This window comes from Elgaria multicarinata, chromosome 2, assembly GCF_023053635.1.
Source record: "Elgaria multicarinata webbii isolate HBS135686 ecotype San Diego chromosome 2, rElgMul1.1.pri, whole genome shotgun sequence".
Taxonomy (NCBI): domain Eukaryota; kingdom Metazoa; phylum Chordata; class Lepidosauria; order Squamata; family Anguidae; genus Elgaria; species Elgaria multicarinata.
In genome coordinates this window covers 78063215-78085820 of record NC_086172.1, presented here as the reverse complement: position 1 = coordinate 78085820, position 22606 = coordinate 78063215, and the positions used below count along the sequence as shown (strand labels likewise).

The following is a 22606-nucleotide window of genomic DNA, read 5'->3' as shown; positions in this document are numbered from 1 at the left end:
GGCCAAGCCCCCTGGTGCATCTTTCCCTGGTCAAACTAGTGCAAAGGGTTGCAGCTGAGACCCCTGTTTGTTCCCTCTTGTTCCTTCTTGATTCCCATCTCATTTGTCCCAAGTTTTCCTGAAGATTTTGGCCAAGTTGAGTGTGATAATTGCAGAGGACCTGAACTGATTAGGTTAGTGCAAGCCTATTCCCCTCCTTGGGGAAGAAACAGGAGGAAAGTACACAAAGGGCTGGAAATGGGTGTGAATGTGTTTCGGAGCGGTAGGTAGCCTCTTTCTCCTATCTTCTAGCCTGATCACACTGCTTCTTGTTAGCACAAATCTCCCTAAAAATCCCTTTTCTTCTCCCCACTCTCTAAAGCTGGTTCCAGACTTTTCTTTTCCTTCCCCAAACTTGTTAGGGGCTCCAATCCCCACCACTTTGACCTCTCACACTCTCAAGCCTACCCTTCCTCTTCTTTCCTATGGATTGGGCTCAGGAAGTTGATCTACACAACAATGGCTCAGCAGTTACTTTTGGGGATTCAAGGAACGCGGTTGTTTAACTCTAGGCTTTAAACAAAATGATCATAATACAATAATAAAATATAATAATATTTTTCATATGTATAATTGTGCTTATTATTTTCTTATAGCTAGTCGCTTTGGTTTCTTTTTGAAGAGAAAACAGAATATAAGTTTCTTCAAACAAGCAAATCAATGTAGCTGTACAATTGCTCCGATGAGACAGGTTAAGCTAAAAGATCCCAACTTCCCAGTGGTTGTCCAACAAGCTTCATAGGGGAGCAGGGACTTGGAAACTTGACTTCTGACGTCCATCCAAGATTCTAGCCACTGTGCTATGCTGCCAGTCAGTTTTCTCTAGGGTGGATTAGATAGCATTGGCTATACAGACCGCTGTTGATTTTCTGTTTGTATGCATAGACAAGCGTAGCAGAAAGAATATGATTTTTTTCATTAAAAATTGTTTACTATCCAGATTTAAAGTAGGCGTTATGGTGTGGAAATTACATGCACAGTTAAGTACCACAAAATGCATATGATTCATATCTTAGTTGTTCATTTTGAATAGATAATTATTTTGAGGTTCAGTTCAGATCAGGGCTCTTGTGCCTTTAATTGTTTTGTGTCTGTCTAAATAATAATAATAATAATAATAATAATAATAATAATAATAATAATATTAATGGCAGAACGTTGGCAGTACCTCCCACCACAGCAATACTGCAGTGGGAGAAGCTGTCCCTGCTAAAAAGTTCTCTCTTGCACAATTATTAAAGGCACAGGGACTTTGTAACATAGTGAATGTATCACCTCTGGGTTGGTGCCACTGCCAGATGTCGGCAAATGTAAGACATCAGAGGATGACTGTCCCAAGAAAAGGCATGGATGGCCTAGCATCATGATGTGCTCTTGGGGTAGAGGTAGAAGTGAAATATCTCTTCCATATTTATTCTGCTATTGACATACATTGGGTAAATGGAGTCACTTAAACAAAGTAACTTGAATTTGCAAACTTTATTACCGATGCACAATTTGGATTTACATTTGTGGTGGGGGCTGGTAGAATCTGCATTTTACTCCCATGTTTGGAATTTACAAAACATTTATATGCAACAGATATGTAGAAATGGGGTGGGGGGATAGAGCTTGTAGGCCATGGAGAGCTGCTAGGTTCTGTGCTGTGTAAAGAAGCACCATTCCATTCCTTTACAAGTGGCCTCCTGCCCAGAATACCACTAGGAGTTTGTAAATAGTAAAAACTTGCCACTTTTTCTGCAGACATTTCTCTGCAGTCATGTGGACTGGAAACTTGCTTTCTAATTAAAAATGTAAATTCTTAGTATTCAGTAAAAGCAGCCAGATTGTGCCCTGAGCTGTAATCTATGCCCTGTTGCATGGAATAGCTAGCATTTCCAAGCATCTCTGGGGCATCAACATTTAAAGAGAGAATAAAAGTAAATCCTAGCCCTTTAGGCTGAAGATGTACACTCTTTTTGTTATGCGCTGAATAAAGCTATCACTGCCCATGGTGGCATATATAGCTTTATTTTCTTTTCGCTGGTCAACCAGCAATGATGGCTCAGTCATACCGCCCAGAGAGCTTCGGCTATGGGGCAATATATAAATTTAATAAATAAATACCACCTTCAACTCTCCAAGAGATTCCAGGATGTTAGGGCTTTGCTTTTGGTATTCACATCTCTGCCTGTTAGTTGCTGGTCCCTCTCCAACAGTCCCTTAGGGCGCAGGGCAACTGTTATCTAGTGAGACAGGAGAGCCATTGACTGAGCAGATAAATGGGAGCCTTCGATGAACCTTCTGAGCCAGTGTAATACACTGAGGATGAGGGAGAGTGGGTAAGCATGTTAGTTTAATCCTAACCTCTCTTATTTTTCATCTTAATCTTCTTGAATAACTGGGAATTCCACAGTTCACTGACCCCAGGGAGCTGCTCAGTAAACAGCCCGGCCTGAATACACAAAGCGGGCACTAAACTTGCCTGGCACCAAAAGCCAGCACAGAGCCCCAGGCGCATAGCAGCTGCAAGCATTTTCTAGCTATCCTCTCCGTGCCATCCTTCATTGTGGAATGGGGCTGGACTGTGTTAAGTCCCCAAATGCACCACGATTTAATTGCTGTTAGTGCTCATAGGAGTAAGCCATGTGGAACATAGTGGAACTTACTTAAGAGTAAACATGCACCCGGGGGGCAAAATGGTGCTCTCAGTTCCTTGGGAAAACGAGGGAAGGATATCAATATAACACATTTGAATGAGATCGCTTAATCTGGAATACGTACCCACAGTGCTTCTGTTCTGATGTGCATGCATACACCTATCCCTTTCCTGCAAGATCTCTTCCGGCAGTGTAACTATTATTATTATTTATTTATTTATTACATTTCTATACCGCCCAATAGCCGGAGCTCTCTGGGCGGTTCACAAAAATTAACTAAAGGGGGAGGCAACAAGCTGCCCTGAACAGGGATGCAAAATGGACATCAAAAATCATGTCACATATTGGCAATTTTCTTTGGAATAATTCGGCATGATTTCAAGATGACAGGTGAAAAGCTAGACACTGGATATGTTCGCATGATCATGGAGGGGGAAATAAGTCACAGTGGCTTATTTCCCCCACTGTGCATGCCAGGGGTGGGGATTACCATAATTACCCTCAGCAGTGCAACTTGTTGTGTTGTGCAAACCCTACGAGGATGAATTGTTGCTGTGGTTAACAAGCGACCCCAGAATCCTACAACAGCCCATTGAGTCTGAGTGGCTTGTTAACCACTGGAACAAGCCGCTGTGCTGGGTTTGCACGACACAGCAAGTTGTCCCAGTGAGGGTAATTATGTAAATCTCCCAGCACACATACGGCATGGGAAAAAAGCCACTGTGGCTTATTTTCCCCTCTGTGATCATGTAGACCAGGTCACTTTCTTGCCCAAGGGGTTAGTGAGGGCAATAGATCAGGCAAAGAGTGATGCATTCTCGTTGGCCCTTGGGCTTCATCGTGTCAGGCTGTGAAGGCCCAGCAACATCACCATGAAGTGATGTGTTCATCCAGGAACCAGTTGGGGTTGTAGATGGGGTGACAGCCTGGATCACAAGCGGCATAAAGAAATTGACTTATTTTTTTTCTCCCTTTCTCTCGCAGCAACTTCACCCTGAATGATGGTGAGTCCAGGCCTTCTTTGGCTCTTTTTTCTTCCTGCTATGTGGTTCCCCTTGTTCTGGCCAAAGTGTGTGTGTATCCATATATGTTTATGTGTTATATTTTTATATATATATATATATATATATATATATATATATATATATATATACACACACACACACACACACACACACACATACATACATACATATATATACATATTTATTTATTTAGAATATTATGAATACATATGCAGAAAGAGGGTCTACCAGAGAGACCCTGAGACACATACATATCAGTTTTCTGTCCTTAAGAATCTCAATATTCTACCTGAGACTCCTGGAGGCCTTAGTATTAGATAAGGAAAGAATTAACAATTAACATTGCAATTCTACACTTACCTGGGAGGAAGTATCCTATTTAACACAGTGGGACTTCCCAACCATCATTAATAAGATTGCCGTGTAAGAACAGTAGCATCTCAGCAATCTCGTTGACGGGATGAGGCACCTTCAGTCCATCTTAGTGGGTTTCTAGCCTCTTTGGCCTTCTGCGACTGTGTGGCTAAAGGCACGATCCTGTGCATGTTTAGATAGAACAAAGCCCAACTCCCAGCATGCCCCAACCAGTCATGCTGGCTGGGCATACTGGGAGATGTAGGGCCTTTTCTGTGTAAATATGCACAGGATTGTACCCTAAACCACTGCAACCAAGCTCTGCCCCACTGAGACAATGGGACTTCCCCCGTCAGACCTCCAGTGGCTACTGCAGGTCTTCTGTTCTCCCCGTTCCCTGGGCAGGATGTACCCTGCAGCTCAATCCCTATAGTTTTTCTGGGGCTACTTTTCAAATTCCTTGCCTTTCTATGTCTGCAGCTGTCCCTGGACCAGATCCACACAGAACCACCCCCAACACCCAAGGAACTGGACTGGGCAGAACAGGGGTTTCTACCCCCACTGAGCCCTCTGCGCTGTGCCTGGCGCCGGGATGTATCCCTGGACTGCAAGATCAGCCCTGAGGATGCCCAGGCCCGCGCCTGCACGGCCTACTACTACGACCTGTTGCAGTGCACCTTGCAACAGGAGGGGCTCCCAGAGACGGTTGACCTCACCAAGGAGCCCCGCACAGGTGAGCACGTCTTTGGCAGGAAAGCTGCACCGCTCACATGCAGCTGCTAATTGAAGATATAAGATATTGGTCCTATGTAAAATGTTTAAATGCAGATTTCCCAAGATACTTCCCTGAACAAAAGACTGTATTGCCAAAGAGTGTAAGGACAATTGGCATGGTTTGAGAATTAAACATTTCTGCACATCTTTTATAGGTGCAAGTCCAAGAAAACCATTTTACCAGAAAGAAGGGGTTCAAGTGTAGTACTAGGGAAGCAAAGATTTTGCTATACACATGAAATAATAATCGCTGGGGGAGCGGATGGAGTAGCAAGAAATATTTTGTGGGAGAGCCTGCTACCCCCTTGGATTAATCCCTGTTTTACAGTAATCTTGCTCAATGTAGGAATCCATCTTAAAGCATGCCTGAAAGATGGCTGTCCAGTTGCCTCTTGAAGGCCTCTAGTGTGGCAGAGCCCAGGACCTCCCTAGGGAATTGGTTCCATTGCCGGACTGCTCTAACAGTCAGGAAGTTTTTCCTGATGCCCAGCCGGATTCTGGCTTCCTGTAACTTGAGCCCACCTCTCTCTCTCGTTCAGCCTTGTCCAACTTGTTTCCCTCTAGATGTTTTGGATTGTCTAAAACATCTGGGGGGAAACAGGTCGGGCAAGGTGTCTCTCTTCCAGTTTGGGCACTCTTTTTATTCACGTGATTAAAATGTGATGGCGGGGGAGGGGGAAAGCTGGGGTGCACTGGTAAGCACCATCCCCTCTGGCAAGTCAGCTTCCTTCCCCCTTTTTACAACCCTCCACGAGTTGAGGGGCGAACACCTGGAGCGGGAAACCTCGTCGTCATCTAGAGATCCCTTCGTGCAATTCAGAAACTGGATTGTGTAGGGTTCTACTTTGCATTGCACATAGGAGGAGCCTCCACCTTTAGGGGAAGTCCCCTCCTTCAGCCATTCACCCTTCAACTCACAAAAGGCTGCAAACAAGAAGACATTTGCAGCCTGCTCCCACTTCCCCTTATTGTGTGAAAAAAGAAAACTAGGCGCATGTCTACACGGGTTGATATCCCGGTGATCACCCCAGGATCGTCCCATGACACACAGGGGATCCCGGGAGCAGGTAGGGATGATTCCTCCCTTTCCCTGGGATATCACCCTACCCTTTAATCGTGGGTTTTCCTGCAGTCTCGGGATGATCCCAAGACCATGGGAGGTGTGGCCCGCCATCGTGGTTTCATCCCGGCTCTTCATGAGTAACCGCCAGGAGCCGAGCACAGGTCACAGAGCTCTTCAGGAGCTCTGTGCCCTTCAGGGGTAGGGGGAGCACAAGGTTTTCTAAAAAATTACCTTTGTGAAGGAGCGCTCCTGTGCTTGTCTTGAATTTTTTAAAAAGGGCATCCGCGACATCCTCCCAGGACATCGTGCACCACGTGTAGTATCAGCATACTACGAGATCATCTCCCTCCAACCCCCTTGTGTAGCCATGGCCTAGGACTACTCTCTCCATCTCTTTCTTTCAGCCCCAGCCCATCATCTGCAATGTGGGGATAATGCTACTGTCCTCCTTTTACAGGGTTTTTAGGATTTAGGGTGATAACAAGATAATACATGTGCAGCACTTTAGAGTACAATATATGTGCTAAATATTCAAGGCACAATAATGCGGTAGTACTGTCCCATGTGGTGGTGGTGGGGAGGTGGGGATGCATAGCTAGTACATGATATCTCCACTGTTGTTTTTAGAAATAACCACACAAATTACTAGAGACTTTATTTATTTATTTATTTATTTATGTATTGCATTTTTATGCTGCCCAATAGTTGAAGCTCCCTGGGCGGTATAAAACATGATGGTTTTTGTAGGAACTTGCGCTAGGCCTTAGAAGAGAGCATTTGGCAATATAATGTATAGTCTAGAGAAGCTGTTGAGGTTGTTACCTAAGTAGTTAAGCCACCTCAGAATAATGGCTTGGAGGGGAAAGGGGCACGGTGGCCGTTCATATGCATTTTCTGACGCATCACCACCTCTTGGCTTACCCCTACGATGCAAAGGAAATCCAGGTGGGAAAAACTGGAGCTTTACCATTATTCTGTTATAGTACATCTGCACTGATAGTCAGGATGCCAAATAAATCACCTCGTGATACCGCTACTTCATCTCAGTGCTCTGTCTGAATCCAGTGAGGCTGAGATGCGGGCAGTAGCCAGGAGGGCAGAACTGATTATGCTGAGCTTACAGAGCGCAGGGATATTGGGGTTCCCACAACTGGTATGAGGAATGGGCCACTGATTCTGTTCTTGTCTTTTTCAGGGTTTGGACCATCGGACATAACCATCTGTGTCTTAGGCTCCCCCACTTCATATCTGTCTGTGCTTCTGGAAGGCGGCAACCAGTGCCCAGGTGAGTTCCATCCTAAAGTCATAACATTGACACACTCATAACATTTTCTCACAGCTGGTGAAGAACTCCTATGGTGCCCCAGCTCACCTGGTAGGACCACTAGATAAAAATTCCCCTACAGGCAGTGGGTTTTCAATGCATTGGAATATCTTGCCAGGAAGAAGCTACTAGGCTTACTACTCCCCACCTCGAAAGAGGAACAGAAAAGTGCCTCCCCCATGCATTCCTGCATTGAGCAGGGGGTTGGACTTGATGGCCATATGGGCCCCTTCCAACTCTACTATTCTATGATTCTATGAGTAGAGAGGGAAGGAAAGACACCGGAAGGACCCAGCTTGCTAGGAAAGCCCTAAGAAACCAGTGGAGATGTTTTCCCCAAGGTGAGATTGTGTAGCCCAGCCTTCCTCAACCTGGTCCCTTCCAAAAGTTTTGGACTGTCATTCCCAGCAATGCTGACCATTGGCCATGCTGGCTGAGGCTGATGGGAGTCGAAGTCCAAAATACCTGGAGGGCTCCAGGTTGTGGAAGGCTGGTATAGCACCTACCCAATTCACAAATGAGTAAGGCATTGTGAGTGGCACCTCTTTGGTGTAGACAATCCTACTCAAGGGAAACGTGGCTACATGGAATTGTTTTTGCAGAGCCGGGCCAGTTAAACTGCATCTTGGGGGAAACTTATCTGTGAGGGGCAGACCAAAGAGGCCGCCTGAATACTCTTTAAGTCATGATCTGTGCCCAGCTGGGTGACTTCCTGCACCTTAGTTTCTGGAACAGAAACTATGCAATTTGCATTGTATTGAACCTAGTCGGTTACTTTTTTATGTTAATGAAGGAGATCCAGCCCTGCTTTTGGATTTATCCATTTCAGTTGGGATCAATTCTTTTGTTTTACTTCAGATTCATCTTCAAGACGTTTTATCTCACTGGATTACTGTGCTTACCTGCATGTCAGCTGAAGGCGTCTGGAATTAACTGTCTATTCTTTTGTTGCAGCCAGGACTTGTATGATTGTTTTAATTCATTATGTTTCATCACTGTGTTAATTTTGCAAAAGTTAACTATTTAAACACAATTATTTCATTAAGAGTTTCTGTCCAAAGTGACTGGATACATTATTAAGGAGCTTTGGGACTAAAGATTAGCTATCAGTATCATCCTAAATACTAAAAGCTAATTCAGGTGCTGGGCTTTTGACAGTTATGTAGGCAAAAACATGAGGGAGGTATCTGCATGCTTGGGGCAACCCCAGGGTTTGCTGAAGCAGAAAAAAAAACATTTCAGGAAAAACACCTCGGGACACCCTCAAAAAACAACCCAGTGGGGACTGAGCTTGCTCAGTGGGCACAGAATGTGGAATGTCTGTTTGAGGGAGGAGGGAATGGAAAGTGGGGAGGGGGAGAGATGGAACAAGGCATAGTTGGCTGGCTAGAACCCTGAACAAGAACACTTCACACTGCAAAATTTTGTTGCAGGTCCCACTTGTATGACCTTTGCTTTTTTTTTTGCCTGTGCTGTTCCTGGTATAGAATGACAGGAGTAGGGGTATTTATTTTTTTACATGAGATGGAGCACATAGGTAAGGAGTGATAAACCCTGTCCCCTTCCTCCCCTTATCACATTATGCTCTGTTCCATCAAGCAATTTTCTTCCCAGCTTTGCTCATTTGACCTGGGCTAGAAGGAAAGTGTCTCAGTCTACAACTGGAAGTGACAAAGTCCCGGCGCTACCATTAGGCCAACTAGGCAGCCACCTAGGGCGCAGAACTGACCTTTAAGGGTCACCGTTTTACACAAATTAGCTGTTTTAAGAAAAAAACATATTAAGTTCAAGTTTTGTGCTTTTAAATTTTTCTACAAAACATGTTCTTAAAAAACGAAGTTGGCAATTTTTTTTGCTGGGGGGCGCAAGTAGTTCGCCTGGCCTAGGGTGCAAAATAGTCTGGCACTGGCCCTGGTCCTATAGAAGTCAAGTGGGCATTACTATTGAGTAGACCCATGTAGGATTGCCTTGTCAAACAACAGAGCAGAGAGAGATAAGGCAGGGCAGGAGGGTTTTTTTTGGTTCCTTGTCATGTAAAAAAAAAAGAAGTAGACCGCCCCCCTGCCGCCCCATTTAATTTGTGAATGGAGAAAAAAAATGGTGCTTCCCTGTCATGTCTAGCTTGTCTCAGACTGGAGGCTCAAGTCGTATAAATCAATGATCCCCTATTTCAGCCTTACCCCAACTTGGTGCTCTCCATATGTGTTGGACCACAACTCCCATCATCCCCAGCCAGCACGGCCAATGCTAAGGGATGATGGGAATGACTGTCCAGGAACATCTGGAGGGACACAAGTTGCCCACCTCTGATCTAGCGTACTTCACCAGGTACATAACGTGATCTGGAAAGTGCATGGGTGTGTACACACATGTGTGCATGCATGCACGCACGCACACACAGTACACATGAAAAGGATTTTTACAGAGCGTGCCTAAAAGACAAAGATAATGCAAGAGACGCAATACACAATCCGGGAGGCAGACAATAGTTTTTTCAATCAGGCGAAGGTTGTTTGAAAGAGAACTTCCTGCTTCTGGTGTGCACACCTGTTACCCTTTTGCCACTGGGGAAGTGTGTTTTGCAGATGTTTCAAAAACTTGCAAAATCGACAGTTGACGGTTGGACAAAAGGAATACATAGAGTGCAATTCTTCTCTCAGATCACTTCTGACTCTTTTAAAGATGCCTATTTGGGCCTTTCCCCATCCTTGTTGCAACAGAGTGCCATGGCTACTGTGCAGCGTCTGACATCTCTCTAGCTGCAGAAACTAATTCTGTAGCTGCCCTATGCAGGTTTTGTGGGCATCCTAGTTGCTCTCACAATGTTCATAAGGCCAGGGAATAATAATTAACCCTGATGTAATTAGTATTTACAAGTCAACCCTTCTTTCATATACATGGAATTAATTGTTTGCCAAATACTACTGTTAAATCTGGGCTGAAGTCTTGTGCCCAGCTGTTTCTGGCATTTTATGGGAGTGGGTGAAAATGCCCCCCAATATAGGTATCACCCAAATTCTAAGACTTTTTGCAAGGGGACAGTCTTTAATATGATGCGCTGAGATAGGTAAGACTGATACATGGTAGGGCACATTTTTCACTTGTTTAAACCACACAGACTGTTTTCCTAAACAGTATGAGGAATTCAGGCTGTAATCCTATATACACGTTCCTGAGAGCATGGCCCAATCTACTTTGGAGTAGATATTCCTAGGATGGTACTGTCAGTATCATAATTCCTGCAACAACAACAACAACAACAACAATAATAATAATCCTTACCCGCCTCTCCATTTGGATCGAGGCAGGGAACAAAAAGAAGTATAAAATACAAAAATCAACAAATAGGTGACTGGATAAATCCCCCCAAAGTCTTTACTAAAGCGACATGTAAAATGGATTGAATCTTTTGTCTCCAGTCCAGCTAAATTGGACTTAGTAACAAGAAACTTTGATTTATATAGCTGAACTAATAATACAATAGCTGTGATTTTTCTATATTGACGAGTATGTTATTACAAGCCACTGAATTCTAAAGTCGGTGACTGAAATGCATCAGTACGTTCTCTAGCTACGATCCTGTCTGGACCAAGGTATGTGCATGTTTCCTGCAGACCCTCTTGGGCAGCTGCTGTGTCGTATTCCTGGCGTCCTTCCTGTCTCTCCTCTGAGGCCGAGACAGGGCTGGTGGTAACCAGAGCTCTTGTGGCAGCTGAGCTGCTCAGATTTCCCTCTGGCTAAGGTGCATAGAGAAGCACAGGGCAGGAATGAACCAGAAGGTCAACTCTCTCCAACCCTCCCACACCAAGGCACAATCCTCCTCCCCTACGACTCCAGCCTCTTTGTTCAAATCAGTGAATGTCCTGGCAGCTCTTTCGCTGAGACTCTAAGAACCTATTCACACTTTATGTTTGAGCTGCAAAGTCCCTGAGTTAAAGTGGCAAGACACATATGTTACGTTGTCCATTGTCAATGACCTAAATGTGTTTGAATGATTAGGTTTCCCCACAATAATGCCAGAAATGGCTACTGGCAAAGGGATCAGGCCCCGTTTCTTTGTTTAGGACAGGGAGAATGCTCCAGCCATTAAAATGCACGAGGTCCATTCACAATTGACAGCATGTTTGCATATTGCCCTTTCAACTGGGAGTCTTTGTTTGTGCCCTTGCTCAAAAGGTAAACTTCCATGTTACAAGGCCAAGCAGACCATTTGGAGAGCTTCCAGATTGAGGGACAATAATACCAAAGGTGTGGTTTAAGAGCAGGGTGTATCCAAATAAACCCTTTTAAAAAGTTCTGAAAGTGCTGTGGTTTCTTGGAGATAACGTCTGGCCCAGCCTGTGAGCGTTTTCAAAATTAAGCTTGATCAGATCCCATGCCGATGTTCAGATGTTCTCAGTGTATGAGAATTGGGGGCCCTGCATACAGTGACGAGATCTTTTTCGCTCTCCTACACAAACATATGTCCCTCTAATTCTGGTAGTAGCTAAAGTACCAGTTCCTAGCATGGGTAGCAAGTCTCAAAAATTGTGTGAGTGGGAGAGAGTGATCCAGGCTTTTTTGTCTCTAGTGTGGCTATTGACCAAACTGGGAGAGGACTGAAGATTCTGCATGTGCTCTCCCGCTACAGTGGCAGAGTATGAGGCAAAGGGCTTTTCTCCCTCCCAGTTTAACCCTTTCACTCACTGCATTGCATATACAAAAGGAAAGACTAGCGATCACATGTGCTGCCCCAATTCTCAACCTCCATGTGTTCCACTGTCCGCTTGCATTGGAATTTGCATGCTCTCTATGCACACAGGGCTCTTTCCCTGCAATTGGGAGTGATGATTTTTCCAGATGGTTAAGCGGGAACAGCACTTTGGAAGGGCTTTAGCTCAGTGGTAGAGCTTATGAGTTGCATGTAAAAGAACACAAGAGCCCTGCTGGATCAGACCAAGGGTCCATCCAGTCCAGCATTCTATTCATACAGTGGCCAACCAGCTGCTCATGGGAAATCCACAAGCAGGACACAAGTGCAACAGCACCCTCATGTTCCCAGCAACTCGTGTTCATAGGCTTACTGCCTCTGATACTGGAGGTAGCACATAGCCATCAGGACTAGTAGCCATTGATAGCCTTCTTCTGGAATTTATCTAATTCTCTTTTCAAGCCATCCAAGTTTCTGGCCATCACTACATCTTGTGGTAGTGAATTCCATAGTATAACTATATGGTGTGTGAAGAAGTCCTTCCTTACACCTGTCCTGCATATCCCACCAGTCAGCTTCATGGGATGACTCCGGGTTCAATGCCTGGCATCTCTAGTCTGGGGAAGTCTCCTGTCTGGAAACAGACGAGTGCATGTGTAGCCAATCCCGAGCTAGAAGGACTCCGTATAAGGCAGCTTCCTTTCTTCCACATGCTCAGCTTAAGACGTGAAAAGGGCTGGTGTTGAAGTGAACCATGTGTATCACCACTGGGGGAATGGACTGGGAAAGATTTAACATTTCTTTGGAAGAGAATTAAGGGAGAAGCCTGCATCCCTTAGGTTTGGGAGAGAGTGGGTATCCCATGGGGCCCTGCTGCTTGAGGTGGGAAATTTCTGAGGGGCAGGAAACGTGTGTTCGTTCAAGATGCTTTCCTGAGGTGAAGCACCATATGGTGCTGCTATGAAAGAAAGATGGGGGCGTTGGAGCATTGAAGAATTACTTGCGTGTGAGGATTCCAAATGGATCAATCTGACTTCCCTGCTCCAGCTCCAGCCTCCTAAGACTGAAAGTGACTGGGGGAGAGTTAGAGGCGTCGGGGCTGCCAGCGGCTCCAGCAGGGAATGAATGAAGAGGTGGTAATGATGTCAGAACGGATGGCTCCACTTCCTCTTCCCTGTTCAGTCTCTCTCAATGCAATGATGTCTTATGGGAAAACATGACACTTTCCTGAGAACAATAATAGGACAGGCTCCTGCTCTGCAGGCTCCAAGGCAGTTGTCAGGGCAGATAATCAGGGCGTTGACAGCACTGAGAGTGTGCGGGGCGCCAAGTCTCCCAGCTGCTACTGATTAGTCTGACGCAAACGTTGCACAGGCGGCCGGATTTTGGCAACGCCTCCCAGGGGCCGTTTTTGCCAGCCCCTTAGTGGGAGCCTTCTCTTGTATGCACTCATGGCCTCGGTTTTCCCTCTTCCTTCTCCCCAGGTAACATGCTGCTGTGCCTGTCACCTGCCTGGCTCTCCAAGGTGCCATCCGAATCGCACCCTGGAGAGTCGTCCTTGCTGGTCTTCAAGGCGGTGACATTTGAGCTTGGGGGCCGCACGACGCTGGAAGAATTTGCCCCCCCACGCCGCGTCACCTACTTCACTGGCTGCTTTGGGCCTTGCAAGGTGCAGGGCCAGTCAGCGGCGGAGCTGGCGCGAGACCTCGATTGCCCCACGGGGGGCTCCGGAGAGCTGGCCCGCCTGCTGGAGGACAAGCTGCTGACCCGTCAGCTCATGGACCAGCAGGCACAAGTAGCCGTGCCCCCCACCCTGGCCTTCACCTTTAAGCGCCCCCTGCCCCTACGTAGCGTGACCGAGGAGCAGCGCGTCCGCATGGTGGAGCTGAGTGGCCGGGAGGGGCAGGACAACCTGCTGCAGGAGGAAATCACGGCTTTCTTGCAAGGTGGCGCCCTGGAGCCCTATACTCAGGTGAGGGGCCCAGAACCTATGGCAGGAGAGCTAAACAGGTAGGGACTGAAGGAAGAGGGGTTATAGGGCAAGAGCCATACGCTGCCTATGTCCAGCTCAGATGTTGTCACAGCACAGTAGCTGGCGTATAGATCTTTGAGGGAAGGAGTCCGATGCAATATAATCATTATGTCCAATGTGCTTCCTACAGGTGGTGGTCAAGCCATCAGGCTGGCGCTGGAATGGAGCCCAAGCTGTGTCATTCCATGCCAAGTCAGAACAGGGATGTGTCCTGCAAGCAGTCCTTACACTGCTGGAGACTCTGGAGGAGGAGGAGAGCATCTTGCTGGAGGCCTTCATTCCCACTGCTCACATGGTCCAGCCTGGCCCTCCTGACACAAATGGTTCCCCATGTAAGGCATACCTTCTTGATTGATTGATTGATTGATTGATTGATTGATTTGATTTGATTTATGAGTCGCCCTATAGCTGAAACTCTCAGGGCAAAAGAGAACACAACCAATGATAAAACCCATGAAGAGGAATTTTCAGAAGTTTTTGTCACTTCCCACTAAGGTTGGTTCATGTAACAAACTGTGCCCATAACGATGACTGTTCACTTCACAAGCAATCATCCCTTCCACTTGCACTACTTCATCTCTTTACGTTTCTTGCACATTCGTGGCCAAGAGAGTTTGAAAGAGATGTTTAGGTTGTTTAGTTTGAAAGAGGTTTATTGAACAGGAGAAGCTGGAACACACGTGACACAGGCAGGATAGGGAGGCTACTATGTTGGAATCCCAGAATCCTCCAAGGTCAATTTGCAGGGCTGATTCTATCCTCAACCAAAATTTCCCTCTATTCTTACTCTCTCACCTTGTTATTTTCACTCTCGTCCATACACATGCCACAGTCCAGTCAATTTGTCTCTCTGATATATTCTCTCTCCCCTTTTTTCCTCCCAGGCAACACATTTCCACGGTCTAATCTGGCAGTCCGAATATGCGCTGTTGTCTGCAGATCCCGGAAGGACCAGCCTCTATTGAGCAAGGTAATGGGAGCCCTCAGCTCCACTGGAAATCGGGGAATAAACCCCAGGGAACTATTGTTAGCAGAAAATCCATAGTGCTTTCAAACAGGTCGATGGGGACACGGAAGTCTTTCTTCAATCCACAATCAGGGGAGGGAACTGTTGAGTTGACAGTGTGGAAACACAGGACTTCCCCTCCAGTTTTGAACTCTTTGTGGGACAGACATAAACAAACAAGCTGTGGTTTGGTGCTTGGAGATTTCGGTTCCAAAATGTCTTGTTTGGAACTGGGCTAAGTTATAGCCCAGCTGCAAGACTCTCAATCTCCAACCTCCACCTGGGCAGGAAATATTCCAGCTCCTCCTAAATTGGATAGAACTGGAAATTGTGCTGCACGCCCAGTCAGATCCTGTGCACACAGACCTAACTCACTCTGTGAATAGAAGAAAGAGGACCCACCAATTTGGGACTGTTGGAATAGAGATGTGAGGACTGACTGGAGGATGGGGCAGTTAGATACCAGCAAACCAGAAAGATCTTAACCCTTTTTTATTCTTTCCAGGTAGTTTGTGGTGTGGGCCGGGCAGATAAACCCTTGAAGCACCAGGCCACAGTGCCCCAGACTCTGGAGAGCAGCCTACGGCAGTGGGGGTTGAAGGACGAGGCCCAGATCTCAGCCATCCGTGCCCAGATCAAGCAGAAGGCTGAGGCGGCCATGAAAGCTTTCATGGATATGGAGGCTGGTCTGTCAGCTGAGCAAAGAGGTGGTCGCCGAGCCCAAACTGACATTATCGGTGAGCTTAGACTGTCGGTCATTTACAGAAGTGCTTTGTAAGGTGATGTGGGGCACTGCAGTTTTGTTGCACAAATGAACATGGGACTATCGGGGCAGCTCAACAGACTGTGGGACAGCAATGTGAAGTGGCTACAAGAGGATAGGCAATATGGTGCCCTCCAGATGTTTTGGACTACACCTCCCATAATCCCTGACAAGTGACCATAAGGACTGGGGTTTATGAGAGTTGTAGTCTAAAATGTGTGGAAGGCACCTGGTTGGTTACCCTTGACCTACACCAGCTTCAATAGCAGGCAAGAAAAAGTTTAAATCAGCATTGGAGAAATCCTCCTTACCATGTTCTTGGAACTGGCTCTCACCACATCTAGTTCACGTATTTATATCTTGTGTTAGCAGAGCCTTCCCCAATTTGATGCCCTTTAGATGTGTTGGATTGCAGGGCCCATCATTCCCAGCCACCGGGGCCACACGATGTTCTGCTTCCATCGGACTTTCATTCTATAAACTTGCCTTCCGCTCTGCCCTCTTTGAATCAATGGCAAGTTGGGACCTTCAACACTCCACTTTTTGGGGAGGCTGCCTTATGGTTCCAGCCTCTGCTGTGGTAATGCGCGCCCCCCCCCCCCCCCAGTTACCAGCCCGGAGCGGCTTCATGACTAACTGAGGCCTGCAGTTACTTCCAAGTCCTGGGCTGCACCATTACATACCAGTCTTAAGACATGACCTGCATTTGTGGACCATATAATGACTGGATTCTCTTCCCTCTGTTTTATTGTTTAGAGTCTTACTTATTTAAATTGTTTATTCATTTGGATGTTTGTTTTGCTTCCTTCCTCCTTTTTCCTTTCCCTGTTAAATAAACCCTAGTTCTTGTTTTATAAGTTGCTTGCTGGTTTCCCCATCACTACCCTTTTTCAAATAACAGGGGTCCTGGTGGGCTGGAGGCATGGCATGAGTTTAGGGTCAGCATTTTTCTCCCTCCCCTTCACACTGCTATATGAACCCAGGTCCCAGGATTTCCACCACCCCACAGGGTTGCTGGTAGAGAAAGTGAGGTTACACTTGGGATTCCTGGGGCAGGTGGGAAGAGGAACTGGGGAACGGGGTCTACAACTTGTGTTCACCAGAATTTCTGTGGATCTCCAGGAAGGCCTTAATCCAAGGAAAAATAGGACCGCTATCTTTTTATGCTATACGGTGGAGTTTCATTCAACATACATCACAACCGGACTTACAACAATATATGCCCGCTTCAGCTTTGAGCATTTGGACATTATAACAACAAATGAAGATCGCACAGCATGTTTACTAATTAATATATTTGTTTATTCCGTTATTTTTATTATTTATTTATTTATTTTGTTTGGCTTGTTTTATATTAATCATTTTTTTTCTTTTCTTTTTTTTATAACAGTTGTTTTGACATCATTGTTGTGGGATTGTTCTTTTTGTTACTACTACTACTATTAATAATAATAATTATTAATAATAATAATAATAGCAGCAGCAGCATCTCCAGGAAGGCCTTATTGATGTGGCAGTGTCCTTGGCTTCTGCTTTCTACAGGTGTGGATTTCCTCCTGAGCTCAGAGGAGCAGGTGCTGCAGCTGGTGGCCCTGGAGATGAACTCGCAGCTGTGCCTGGAGACCTGCTCCGTCTTCGAATCCATGGGCCGGGTGGTGGGGGCACCCGCGGGTGAGGCGGCATGGCCCCTGGTGGAGACGATGCTGCGTCGTGCGCAGTGCCACCTGATGGAGGGCAAGCACGTGCTGGTGATTGGGGCCGGCGGAGTCAGCAAAAAGTTCGTCTGGGAGGCAGCCAGGGACTACGGGCTAAAAGTAAGATGCGGAAACCGGACCCATGCAGCCCCCAACAGGCTGCAGGATGGACTAGCCAGAGCAGCAGCAGCCCCACAGAGCCCCCTGTCCCTATATGATACAAACTTTATAGGTGCCAACTAAGCAAACCGTAGAACCCTGCCACCGATCAAAAGGGCTCACCCATTTCACTGTGCACTCTCACCAGTGGAGCCTGCTTGCCAGCCTCATTTCTGGCTTGGGCTCCTCCCCAGCCCATGTATTACAGCTGTCCCTGAGGCTGGCTGTCTTATCAGGATTGCTTCAAGCCGGGCGTTGGAGGGCCCAGTCCGGAAGCAAGTTTCTGCTAGAAGCATCCCTGGGGATGGACATGGATTTTGAGCAGCTCTTGTGGATTTCAGGCGTGGCCAGAGCTGCCTCCTCCTACCTCCTGCCTTGCTTAAAAGCAGGACAGTGGATCCCCAGGATGCCTGCTTTATTTTCTCGAGAAACGGCCAATGTGAGATGAAATGCTGAAAGAGGGGCTCCTTCCTTATTTTGACAGGGCTTCTGGCTGCACAAGAGACAGGCACAGATGCTTTTCCCATAGCCGCGTCTCTAGCATTGTGTGCAGCTGTTTAAAGCAGAGGTGTCAAACCTCTTTCCACCCGAGGGCTGAATCCAACTTTGGAGAAGTTCTTGGGGGCTGGCATTCCACTGGTGGGTGGAGCCAGAGGCAAAAGTGGGCGGGGCCAAAATACCAGCATTGTTTATCTTAAAGCTCTTTACTGCCAGTTACTCAGCCTTAGGAGGGTCTTTTCAACCTTTGGGAATGGTGGGTGGGAGGGAGCGAGGGGGCGGGAACTGCGCAAAAGCCCAGAAACCAACTATACAAGTGGCAGTCTGGGGGAACGGGAGTGGTCATTTGGGGAACCCTGGAGGGTTGGATTTGGCCCACAGGACTGAGCTTCTGCACCCCTGGTTTAAGGGCACATGAGTCCTGCCAAGGAAAATGCGGGGAGCCTTAATGCCGAGGCAGCAGGGGAATATCCAAACCACTTGATCCACCAACCCCCGCTTGCCTTACCCCTTTCTCCCCTCTTCCCAGATGTCATATTTTTCCTGGCTTCTCCAAACTCAGGATCCAAACGCTGTTCCTCTCTCAGTGCTGAGGTATTATGATGCACTGATAGCTTCCTCCGTTAGAGGAGGAAGGAATGCAGTGCAGTTCCAAGAACTGAAGGGTCCTGCTGCTTCGATGCCAGCGTCTTCCTCTTGAGAAGAGAGGGTTAAGTTTGCCCTCTTGGAGTCTTACTTCCATTCTCCAGCTCAGACCCTGAGCTGAGCAAAAGTGGCTGCATGTGCCAGAGGCTACGTCAACAGCTGCAGTCTGCACAATGGGACAGTCTGTACGCTTCATCCAAGCTCCTCTTGGGAACAGCTTGGCTCTGGAGTTATTTTAAAGGGGCGGGGGGTTCTGCATTCCAGCCTCCACATCCCTGCAGTGGCTGGATATCCCTGCTAAAAAGCGTCAGCTTTGAAACAGTTAAGGCTGCTCCACCCATCCACTCCCTGCTTATGGCTCACAAAGCCCAGTGAGCTGAATGGAGGCACCTCCCTGATCTAAACTGGGTCCAGATAAGGAGATGGAGTACAAAAAGTGTGGCTCCCTTCCATGTACCCAACCAACTCTGCTTTTGTCCCTCAAGACTCTGGCCCCTTTCTCCCCACCCTGCCAGCCTGGGTCTTACCTCGAAGCACTCCTCCCAGATCTAGAGGACAACGGATCTCCTCAGTCTGAACTCATGCTGCAGAACACGGGATCTGGAGAAAGGTCCGATCCCATCTCCCTCCCCCACATCTATGGCCATCTCCCCCGCAGCAAGAGCATGCCTGGGATGCCCCAATTCAGTTCCCGTGGGAAGCAGCTCCCATGGATTGTGCCTCCTTCCCAGGGGGGCTGCTGTGTCGTGCCTGGTCCCAAGGAGTTGGCCTTCTCGGATACTGTCAGTAGTGATGCATCTCTGATTTTTCTCCCACCTTCTCTGCATCTCTGCCCTTCTGTGTCTGCCCTTCCCCTGCTTCCACTCCCCACCTCTCTCTCTCTTTCTGTCTCTTCTTTCCCTCTCCACCCCGCTCTCTCATCTTTCCCATCCCCAGATCCACCTGGTGGAGTCCGATCCCAACCACTTTGCCTCCCAGCTGGTGCAGACCTTCATCCACTATGACACCACGGACCACAGGAGGGATGAGGAGCATGCCCAGCGACTGCTGGGGCTGGTGCAGGAGCGGGGCCTGCATCTGGACGGCTGCCTGTCCTACTGGGATGACTGCATGGTCCTGACGGCACTGGTGTGTGAAGGGCTGGGCCTGCGCTGCAGCTCCCCAACCGCCATGCGGGTGGCCAAGCAGAAGAGCCGCACTCACCTGCACTTGCTGCGGCGGCGCAAAGAGGGGGCGCGCTGGCCCTCGGCGGCCCTCTACGCTGTGCCCTGCTGCCACCTGGAGAGCCATGCTGATGTGGAGCGGGCGGCCAGCCACATCAATTTCCCCGGGGTCATGAAGCTAGAGTACGGGGCAGGGGCTGTGGGGGTAAAGCTGGTGGAAGATGCGCAGCAGTGTCACCTGCACTTCGACAAGATCTCCAGGGACCTCCAGGATGACTCTGACCATCCAGGCATCGGGCTGGGCTGGGGCAACACAATGCTCCTGATGGAGTACGTCTCCGGCACTGAGCATGATGTGGATCTGGTGATTTACGAAGGGCGGATGCTGGGGGCCTTTGTGTCCGACAACGGGCCCACCCGGGTGCCCAACTTCACCGAGACGGCAGCCTGCATGCCCACCTGCCTGCCCCCCGATCGCGAGGCGCAACTCATCCGCGCCGCCTACCAGTGCTGCTTAGGCTGCGGCCTCACCGACGGCGTCTTCAACGTGGAGCTGAAGCTGACGGCGGCTGGCCCCAAGCTCATTGAGATCAACCCCCGCATGGGCGGCTTCTACCTCCGCGACTGGATCCAGGAGATCTACGGAGTTGATATCATGCTGGCTTCCGTCATGGTGGCCTGCGGGGTGGTCCCTCTGCTGCCTGCGCGCGCCCAGCCCCGCACGCACCTGGTGGGAGTGATGTGCCTGGTGTCGCAGCACCTGCAGGCCCTCAAGTCCACAGCCAACCTGGAGACGCTCCAGGCCCTCCACGAGCGCGGTGTCATCCGCCTAAACCTGCTGGATGACGAGCTAGTGTCCAGCGAGTACGAGGAGCCCTACTGCAACGTGGCCTGCGCCAGTTCTAGCCGCCAGGAGGCCTGCCTCAAGCTGCTAGGCATCTGCCAGGTGCTGGGCATCGACTCGCTGCACTACCCTGTCGCCCATTTCCTCTCTCACTTCAAATAGCCTTGGAGATACGGCTCCCTCACTCTGGAGCAGGCCCAAGCCCAGCTCCAGAGAGGGGGCCTTGCCCATCCCTCCTGTATTATCCTCCCCTTATTCCCAACTCACCCCGCACCCCTGGGGTTTGCATTACACAGACACCCTATTTCCTACAGCCTTTCTCGAGTGGCTGCCGTCTCCCTCAGGAAGGAGTGTGGCACCATCTGGGGCCATCTCTGGTAAGTGCCATGCCCACACCACTCACATCCTTGAAGGGGCTCAGCACCTCCTTTCCGTGGGGGGACCTGATTCACTACAGAATCCCAGCCTTCTTTGCCCCTCATCTCCTTTGCCTTTATTTGCAGTTCTGATTAATTTCCTCCGCCACCCCAGCTTGCTTCCTGAATTATTCCAGCCCACCACCATAAACAGAGACAAGTTCCAAACTCTTCACCTTCTCTTTCTTCTACTGGGGAAAAGCTGCTGGTTTCTGGCCAGCCAGCTCCTGCAGAGAATCTGCCTCACTCTTCCAGAATCCATGGAAGAGAGGGCTTGGCATTCAGATCTTTGACAGTCCCCCATCAGCCAATACTTCTCCAGCAATCCTACGAGAGCAAAGCAGCATGTGCTGATCCTAAGCACTAATTTTCCCCGTATGCAAACTCCATCCACTTGCAGGCAAGCCCCCCCTGCAAATTCCTCAGCCAACCTACTGTAAGAACAGCAAGACCACACGCACGCCTATGGTAACCGCTGTTTATGGAGCAGTAGAACACAAGATGTTTAACAAGCTAGTTCTGCTGACTCAGCACTTGCAAACCCCACAACGAATTAACATCCTAGCAACGCGCGATCCTTATTGGAGCTAATGAGCACGCACAACTCTGTGCTCATCAGATGACCACAGAATAACACCGGGTAGGTCTGTGGTAAACCCTAACGTGTGTGTGTCTCCCGTGGGCAGAGGCCACCACACGAGTTCTCTGTGCTTGTAAGAGCATCTTTAACTATCTCCCCACCCTGCAGTGCCCCAAGAGATCCTGTGGTAGGCTATCACTGACAGCACTTCCTGGCCACCATTTGCTAGCATACGAGGCTCTCCAGTGAAAGATCATAGCACCAGCACTCCTGATGTACCTTAAACTAAATAAACCTGCTAGTGGAACCACGATGCCCCTGAAGACCCTTACACAACTACGAAATCATAGTGCCAGCATTCCTGACCATTACTGCAATAACAAGCCACAACCTTGCCACCATTCTGAATTGTGAGGAAGTAGCAATGCTTTGTGCATAGTCCTGGCATCCCCAAATAATGTTACCTATAGAGTAGCAGCATCCTTTAAAATGCCTAGAACCAGCATAAAGAGAAAGGAGCAGAAGCAGAGTTCCGACCAGCACTATGGGAAGAGTGTCTCTGTCTTTTTAAGAGCTCACTGGCTTTCTGTTGCTTCCATGGCAAAAGGAAGAGGCTGCAGGATGGGGGTAACTGAAGGGCCTGGGTGGACTTTCCATTGCCTGGGAGGCTTAAAATGACAGATACCTTGATCCCATTTGGGGAGAGGGGAGGCAGGAATTGGGAGCTTCAGGGTGCCCATGATTGGGTGACTAACAGCAAGACCATTAGTTAAGTGTACCCGCCTAACAAGGATAGGTGACCCTGCCAGCCTTCCTGCCTGCCTATATCTATCCTTCCGCCACTTCTGTAACCAGGCAGGCGTAGTAGTTCCTCCCCCAATAAAATGCCGTGTACAAA

At 48.3% G+C, this 22606-nt stretch overlaps 1 protein-coding gene across 1 annotated transcript in view; it reads left to right on the top strand.

Moving 5' to 3' along the window:
- The window catches only part of CARNS1 (carnosine synthase 1), a 28289-nt gene extending 5683 nt beyond the window's left edge, over positions 1 to 22606 (top strand). The window contains exons 2-10 of the mRNA XM_063116857.1: positions 3663 to 3682; positions 4538 to 4790; positions 7090 to 7179; positions 13393 to 13880; positions 14071 to 14272; positions 14825 to 14910; positions 15452 to 15683; positions 17252 to 17523; positions 19642 to 22606. Of these exons, the coding sequence (XP_062972927.1) occupies positions 3677 to 3682; positions 4538 to 4790; positions 7090 to 7179; positions 13393 to 13880; positions 14071 to 14272; positions 14825 to 14910; positions 15452 to 15683; positions 17252 to 17523; positions 19642 to 20874 (2862 nt within the window). The 5' untranslated portion in view covers positions 3663 to 3676 and the 3' untranslated portion in view covers positions 20875 to 22606. The remainder of the gene's footprint in view (positions 1 to 3662; positions 3683 to 4537; positions 4791 to 7089; positions 7180 to 13392; positions 13881 to 14070; positions 14273 to 14824; positions 14911 to 15451; positions 15684 to 17251; positions 17524 to 19641) is intronic.